At 32.5% G+C, this 8,696-nt stretch overlaps 1 protein-coding gene and 1 long non-coding RNA gene across 3 annotated transcripts; one reads left to right on the top strand and one right to left on the bottom strand.

Moving 5' to 3' along the window:
- The first annotated feature begins 904 nt into the window (after positions 1-904).
- LOC139892508 (uncharacterized) lies at positions 905-4,077 on the top strand. Of its 2 annotated transcripts, none has more exons than XR_011774104.1 (3): positions 905-1,054; positions 2,394-3,221; positions 3,401-4,077. It is a non-coding gene; the product is annotated as an uncharacterized lncRNA (long non-coding RNA). The 2 variants fall into 2 exon arrangements; XR_011774103.1 differs by having other exon boundaries at positions 905-1,118.
- Positions 2,335-3,204, bottom strand: LOC139892507 (high-affinity nitrate transporter 3.1-like). The gene is made up of 2 exons (XM_071875614.1): positions 2,978-3,204; positions 2,335-2,864 (listed from the first exon to the last, which is right to left on the bottom strand). The coding sequence occupies exons 1-2, from the start codon at positions 3,105-3,107 to the stop codon at positions 2,380-2,382; spliced, it is 615 nt and encodes a 204-aa protein (XP_071731715.1). The 5' UTR covers positions 3,108-3,204; the 3' UTR covers positions 2,335-2,379.
- Positions 4,078-8,696: the final 4,619 nt, after the last annotated feature.

The following is an 8,696-nucleotide window of genomic DNA, read 5'->3' as shown; positions in this document are numbered from 1 at the left end:
ATATACGCTGGCCGGACCAGAGTGTTAATGACGGTCAACTCGATTGCACTCAAGTCAATATTTACTTGACCAATGTCCCAACTGCATCCGTTCCAATTGAATCGCGACACAACACTTACAATCCTTGTCGTTACTCGATCCTAGCACCTGAGCTCCATGTTTATCACCCCTTAAAGTTCGGAGATGAGGCAGTCCCTCCAAGCACATCAACCTTTTTTCTCTTCTTGTAATCCACCCAACAATAAGGTATTGTTCCCAAGTTTGTTTGAGAAGAAAAGGAAATGAAATTAATAGGATGGAAGGAAGATGTAATTTGGAGGAAGCTTTGAAAGAAAATTACATGTTCACTTCCTTTCATTTCTTTCATAACATAAAGTGTGATGATATATGAATCTACTTTAAATACCTAAATTACCCTTAATGATGTATTGCACAAATTTTTTTGTCAAAATTTATTTGAATGTATTATTGAAAAGATAGTATGAAATGATGGTGAATTTATCAAAAGTGATTTTTGAGAATATATACCTCGGAAGTTGGAAGCGTTCCAAAACACGTGATTAATCCCCGATTAATTGCCGATTACTCCTTTCTTTTGAAGTCTCCGATTAATCCTTCAAATTTATCGGTAATCGGCCGGAAAAGGTAAAAATCGCGGTAAACTGTAGAAAACTGCCTGAAATTCTGTAAAAAATGGCCGGAAATTGTAAAATACAGCCTGAAAATCTGTAAAATTTGTAAAAGAAAACGTTGATCAACATCCGATTAATCCCGACTAATTCACGAATAATCCTTTAGAAGTCCCGACCGATTTGAAATTTTTTTGGAACCTTGGAAGTTGGCACGCTTGAGTTATCCAAAACCTTGAAAGAAAAAGACTCCAGCCTCTCCGATTGCTGAAAGTTCGTGTGCACCTCAGTCGGCTTGGTGAAGCCATCTCTACCAACAAAGTCCGTAAGTTTAACATCAGTCATTCAGTATAGCAACATCTCGGCCACAATGCGCCGATCCTCACACCCCTCGTTCCACTCCTTTTGGGACCTCAAATTTGATCGTATGTTTTCCTCACCTGCGTCAGTCATTCGTGCAGTTTCAGATTAATTACTCTATTCAATCATGTACTAATCTTATTAACCTGTTTTCATTGTGTTCAAATTATTTTTTTTGCGTTCTATCAAAGCACGTTTTACTCTCGCTTTGTAAACTAGGGTTGCTGCTATGTTTGTTTTGTCTATATAATAGTCCCAAGTTATGTGGCTAATTACTACATTCTATTATCATAACCTTTTTTATCAACCCCCAAATCATATTAGACATGCATTTGGATATGCTATCTCATGTAAACGAAGAAACATAAATCTCTTTTATGATCATAATTTTTTATAATTGCTTGCAAATCAGTGGCGGACCAGAATTTTTTTTACCAGGGGCGAATTTTTTTTTTTTTTTTTGTGGGAAAATATGGTGCCTTTGGGACAAAATCTAGAGTTTTTTGAGCAAAATTTGGAGGTTTTTTTAGGCAAAATACGAAGGTTTTGGGGCAAAATATGAAGAGTTTGGGGAAGAAAAAAAAATCCCACCGGGGGCAAAATCGAAAAACCGAAAAAATTTGCACTAAAAATTGAAAATCCACTGGGGGCGGGCGCCCCACCCTGCCCCTTCTTTGGTCCGCCCCTGCTTGCAATTGCAGAAGGAAAGGGAATTGATCTCTATACCATCAATTATAGCCATACCACAGTCAATGTGCACATCACATATAGTAACTTGCAATGTTGCCTGAATCCACTTCTAAGCATGGTTAAGATTAAGTTTTACCTTAATTACATGTTTGACATACGTAATAAAACGTTGTACGCAGTATGTAGATATAAAACTTTTCCTGTATCTTTAGGCTTTGTTCCCAAGTTGTTAATTGAAAGGAAATGAAATGAAGGGGAAGGAAAATAAAATCAAATGGTGTTCCAGAGTTTTGTTGGGGAGGGAAGGGAAGGGAAATGGAGGTGAAAACTAGTGTAATTTTCCTTCCTATAATTCCTTCCAAAATGGAAGGATACTCTTCCTCTCATTTCATTCCCTTCCTTTTCATTTCCCTTCCTTCCATTTTAAACTAGGGAACAAAGCCTTACTTTCACAGTTAAAACATAAATTTATCAGATATGAACAAAGAGTACGTCTTCTCATAATTCTAAACAAACAAAAATCTTGAAACTGTATTACAGATAACTTTAATTTAATGATTCACCCTTCATAATGCTAGGTGATCTTTGCTGACTTATATAGTACAGTAAATTTCTGTTTTATAATCAAACTATTATTAGTTTTTACATATCTTGATATGCGTCGAGTAGTAGAGTATAATTTCCCACTTTATTGATGAACTCATTTTTTTACAGATGACTTTGCCTTACTTTTCTCCATGTAGAAGAATCCAGCCAACGCAACTACAGAAAAAGCCGAAAAACAGACCGATGCAATATCAAGCGACGTGCTACGACCTGTGATCGCTTGGACATCAAACAAGTCGGTAGTTTTCTTAGCATCTGTGGTCTGACCATAGGCTACTTCTACGTCCTGAGCGTTGAACGTGTAGGCCCTCACGAAATACGTTCCGGTCGGTACGTCTTTCGCTACAGTCCATGTGAACGAGTTGTTTGACGCCGTGTATGGTTTTGCAACAATCTTTTGTAAACAAGTCTTGTCTTTTTTCAAAAGGTCATTTGTTTTCCTCCATTTTCGGTCCTTTTGACTAATGGGCGCGTAGCAAAGTTTGACTTTTACGGTCTTGTAAGTCGAGTCTGTTCCAACTGGGAAGGTCTGGTTGAATGACCAAGTTACTGTGATATTATCTTCCCCTGCTTTCAGAACTGAAAATCAAGAATAAATTTTAGTACTTAATGCATTAACAGCAATACAATATGATTTTATGATCTATGTAGTATTGGATTATGTAAAGTCAAAGTAGAAATTTTGGTCAAACCTTGGCCTGTTTTTGGTGAAGCAGTAACTATGAGAGTATGATTAAGGGAAGAGAAGGTCACACCATAGCTAGTTGCAACAAAGCAAGATAGCAGAAGAGAAACAAATAAGAAACCAAAATCGAATGCCATTTAAAGTGAAGGCAATTTGCGTATGTTGGTTCGGGGATCAGATAATAAGAAGATGGGTCTTGAATAGCTATATAGAAGATATATATGCGTATATATAGATGCCCATGAATCAAGGTATCGATATATATCAACTAGGCGAGAGATAACTAATTCTTTTATTATCCTAAACAATCTTGTTTAATGAATAATTAATTGAATCACAAACAACTTGCATTATATTATATTATTTTCTTTCTTATAAATATGACAGTTAAGTTATATTAATATATAATAGCTTGTTTTCTCTGTAACAGGTGTATTAACCCTTAGATATGTTCAAAGGATCAGGTTACTTCGGTTGTTACGCTGCATAATTCCTAAGGCTGAGGTATTATATTTTTCTTGTTATTTCCTTTTCAATAACTGTTTAAAAGCTAGTTTCTTCAACCCCTTTTTTAAAATACCTACTGAATCAAGACACCCTGCGACAGTGTTACTAAATGTTGAGTACTTAATTATCGTATGTTCATAGTTTGCAGTACTATCTTATTCACTCATTTGAAAATTGGGTAAAGATCCTTAAGTTAATTCTAATGTGAAACAACTGCTCTTTTATTATATGCATTTTCTTATGTTTTTAATGGGTTTAATACTTAAGCGTAAGCATATAGATATATACGCTGCTTCATTTGTCCATTAGTAGATACGTCAACTGTCTAGCCTCGCAGCATGTACTTTAATGACATTCAGCATGCCTGTTTTTTTATATAGTTAATTTAAGTAAATCATTGACTTACACCTCCGAAAATGGCACATCACTCTATATTATTCAACTTCTGTGAGTTTGTTGATCCAACGTTTGACTTTTTGATGTAGATAAAAAAGATTAGTATATTTACACTACCTCATGCTTATCTCGAGCTCCCACATTAGAAAATATTATCGCGGTTATTTTTTATTCATATACGGAGTATTTTACTTCTGAATTTAGATCACTGATTATTATAATGATTAAGAATATGTTCCTACAAGAAATTTTAGCTAGAGATATCATTGAAAACTAAACTGAAATTGACATGATATTGTGGTGTGTTTGGAAATATGTGTAATGTGTGCATAAAAAAAATTTACCGTCTAAAATATTTAAGCAATTTACCTCACTATGCCCAGGGTTACACCACGTCCAGAATTGGAGAATTCAAAGTCTCTCTCTAAATTATAGGCATGCAAACGAGAGATTTATCAAGGAGCCTGTATTGTATGCTGTCTTGATGTGCGACCAGAATGTTGTCATTTAGTAATGACAATTTGTTGATTAATTATTGTTAGAATATAGATTATGTTAGGCCTGTTTAGTATAGCCCGACCCGTTTGTTGGTTTAGGGTTTCTATGGTTTGCATGTACTCTATATATTCATATCAGTATTAATAACATAATAGCCTACGGGATTACATCCTTCAACATGGTATCAGAGCGGGTTTGATCTGAAACCTACGGGTTTACATTGTTTAACAATTATTAGGGAATAGTCTTCCATTTTTTTTGGCGGGAAACATGTAGCTTAATGTGAATGGAAGTTATCTTGTTTCTCAGGTTGAAAGGCTCAGCAATTTCTAAATATTACTGTTATGACAAAATAAATATAGGAGAATGTTTAACTACAAACCAAAAGTTAATTTGTTAGCGTAAGTTACTTTTTCCAAAGTAGAAGTTTCATGGGATATATCATACTACCATACGGTTGTCTAGGGAACAGTATGCAGGTACCCGACAAGTAGTGGTGTAAAGGAGTTCAGTCGAGCTCGACTGAGCACGAGATCGGGTCGTTTTAAATTCAAAGAGCTTGAGCTTGGCTCATTTCGAGTCTAAAAATAATAATGAATAAAACAGAAGGCTCGTTCAGGCTCGCGAGCTTGTTCGAACTAGATATAATAAGCTTGAGCTCGAGCTCATTTACTAAACGATCATCCAAATATGTTCTGTGAAGACCAGTCCTAATCCATCAGGACGAAGTCCATATCGATTATAAACGATTCACAACAGTTGATTACATCGCGAGGTACTTGACCTCTATATGATACATTTTACAAACAATGCATTCGTTTTGAAAAGACAATCTTTCATTACATCTAAAGTTGACAGACATGTGTACCATTTCATAATATATCCAACTATAATTGTCTTAATAATAATCTTGATGAACTCGACGACTCGAATGCAACGTCTTTTGAAATATGCCATGAATGACTCCAAGTAATATCTATAATATGAGCAAATGCACAGCGGAAGATTTCTTTCATACCTGAGAATAAACATGCTTTCAAGTGTCAACCAAAAGGTTGGTGAGTTCATTAGTTTAACATAAATAATCATTTCATAATTTTAATAGACCACAAGATTTCATACTTCCATTTCTCATAATCATACGTCCCATGCATAGAGACAAAAATATCATTCATATGGATTGAACACCTGGTAACCGACATTCACAATATGCATATAAGAATATCCCCATCATTCCGGGATCCTCCTTCGGACATGATATAAATTTCGAAGTACTAAAGCATCCGGTACTTTGGATGGGGCTTGTTGGGCCCGATAGATCTATCTTTAGGATTCGCGTCAATTAGGGTGTCTGTTCCCTAATTCTTAGATTACCAGACTAAAAAGGGGCATATTCGGTTTAATAATCCAGCCATAGAATGTAGTTTCGATCACTTGTGTCTATTTTGTAAAGCATTTATAAAAGCAGCGCATGTATTCTCAGTCCCAAAAATATATATTGCAAAAGCATTTAAAAAGGGAGCAAATGAAACTCACCTAATGTATTTTGTAGTAAAAATACATATGACTATATTGAACAACTGAACAATGTAGGGTTGGCCTCGGATTCACGAACCTATATCAGTTGTATATATATATATATATATATATATATATATATATATATATATATATATATATATATATATATATATATATATATATATATATATATATATATATATATATATATATATTAAAATATATGATAAACATATAATGGCATTCATACTAGGTTATATCTATTAATTATTTAATATATTACTTATTTGAAAATATTAATGTATTTATTATTTCCAATGTTATATATATATATATATATATATATATATATATATATATATATATATATATATGTTATTTTTATATTAAAATAGTAATTTAGATATACTTATGATATATATAATAAATATATATTTCTATATAAATATCTTTTGTCTATAAAATAATGGTTATTATAATACTAAAATAATTTGTAGTAATGAAAATAATGATAATATTAATGACATAATAGTAATGATAATAATAATAATAATAAAAAGTTAAAAATACTAATAAAAGTAATGTTAATACTAATAATACTAATAATAAGAACTATAAAACTAATGATTTTACTAATAAGAATAATACTAATATTTATATTACAAACTATAATGATAATAATATTACTATTAATAATATTAATACTTATGATAATAGTAATAAAAATAATAATGATAATAATAATAATGATAATAATAATAATAATAATAATAATAATAATAATAATAATAATAATAATAATAATAATAATAATAATAATAATAATATAAATATTAGTAACTAGTCATAATTTTAGCCCAATTAATCATATCATTTAACATTAACATGTTGGGCTTATTTGTAGTCCAATTTGATGAGGGCAGCCCAATAGTCATACCAGACTAAATTCGTTTCCCCTTTTGGTTTTAAAAATATACGAGTAAAAAAAAATATAAATGATTAATAATAATAATTATTTTTATAATTATACCTAACAATATTTATTCGCGTTTTGTGATATCTGCTCCAAATCAGATCGAGGTTCTCAAAAGCAAGATGCAGAACCTTCGATTCTTCAACAAATCGATCCAGAAGAAGTCATAACTGTTTTGTAAATCATCGATTCATTCTCATCACCGTTCAGATCTTCATCGGTTTGCAATCACCCTTAATCGATCTTATCATAAATTCGGTTCATCAATTGATTCAAGTAGGTAATTGGTTTATTGTTATTCTCCTAATTTCATTATCCATCTGTATATTTGCTCTGTACTTTTTAATGTATCAATCATAAATACTAATAATTTTTGGTCTTGGTGGGTTTCGATTTGGGTTCTTGATGGTAATCAAAAGAATAATGAAATTGTTCGACATATCTGGAATTGTTTTGGCTCTAATCGAAATATCGTAGGTACAGGCATCAGTAGTCATGGATCATGGATTTCAGGTTTGGAATGTTTTATCGAATAGAATAAAAATCTAACAATTTTAATAATGTGTGTTGGTATTTTGGTTATAGTGAAGATGGTTTTTGCAGAGGTGGTTCTAATGGTTGTGACTGTGGGTTTAAGGGTTGTAGCAACAATTAAGCCATTCGAAGAGCAACCGTAAAGAGTTTGTTGGGTAAGTAGTGCAGGTAGAATAAGCAAAAGCCAGAAACAGGATCAAATCTTGATTAAAAACGTTGTTGTTTGATTAGGGTTAACGATTTTTGGAGATTGCTATGGCATAATAGAATAGATAATGTATTTGTTTTCATAATCATAATCATAATTATATCAATATCAATATATTATCATGAGCTTTATTGTTCACCTTATTCATCGAATCTGTATTATCATCATTCCTTTGTTTGCTGTAACAGAATAGAAACAGAAACAGATGAGGCTGTGGTGGTGCTTGGAGATTGATTCGAAACAGGAACAGAAAAGAATAGCAGCAGCAGGTATATATGATGATCAATGGTTGGGTGTCTTAGCCGTGAAGTGATGATTGAAAACAGAAGTAGAAGTCAACTGTAGTCATAGCTACATAAAGTTGTTTGTTTTGATTGTTTTGGACAGTCATATACAGGAATGCAGCAGCTGTTCAAGCTGCTTGTTTGACTCCTTGTAGTAATGGTTTCGAACAGAAATTAATAAACGATAGCAGCTAGCAGAAGGTTCTTGCATGATGTTATAGCAGTGTTTTGTCGTGGTGATGTTTTGAGTCTGTTATGGGTCTAAACCAGAAGTAAAAGGGATCGAGGTGATGGTTATGGAGGTGTGGTTAGTCGATCAAAAGAGGACGACATCGAAGAAGATACAGAAGTGGGTGTGTTGTTTTTGTGTGTGCCACAGAAGTAAGTGGAGTGTCTCCTCTATCAATCCCGTATATATGTAAATGTATAGATATAGTAATTAGCTAGAACGATAGAGTAGATAGTGATAGATAAAGATTGCTAACAGAAAGTGGAATAATAATTTAATATGTATCATTATTTGAAGAAAGTGAGATTGTGTTTGGATTGGTGATCGAATAAGAACAATAGATAGGCACTAGTTGTAATTCTTGATAATTATAATATGCATGTATCTTGTTTTGTCAATGTAAGCATATAAATGGACGTGTTTTAACTTATTGAAGAAAAAAAAAAGAAGGAAGTGGTTAGGACTTTAAACAGAAAGCAATGTGATGATTGAGCTTTTTATATTTATGCTATTACTATGTATGTATATATATAATAAAAGAAGAGATTGTGGATTGTGGGAGATCCTTGAATTAGA

The sequence above is a fragment of the Rutidosis leptorrhynchoides genome, chromosome 2 (assembly GCF_046630445.1).
Source record: "Rutidosis leptorrhynchoides isolate AG116_Rl617_1_P2 chromosome 2, CSIRO_AGI_Rlap_v1, whole genome shotgun sequence".
Taxonomy (NCBI): Eukaryota; Viridiplantae; Streptophyta; class Magnoliopsida; order Asterales; family Asteraceae; genus Rutidosis; species Rutidosis leptorrhynchoides.
This window is presented reverse-complemented; position numbering and strand designations above follow the sequence as displayed.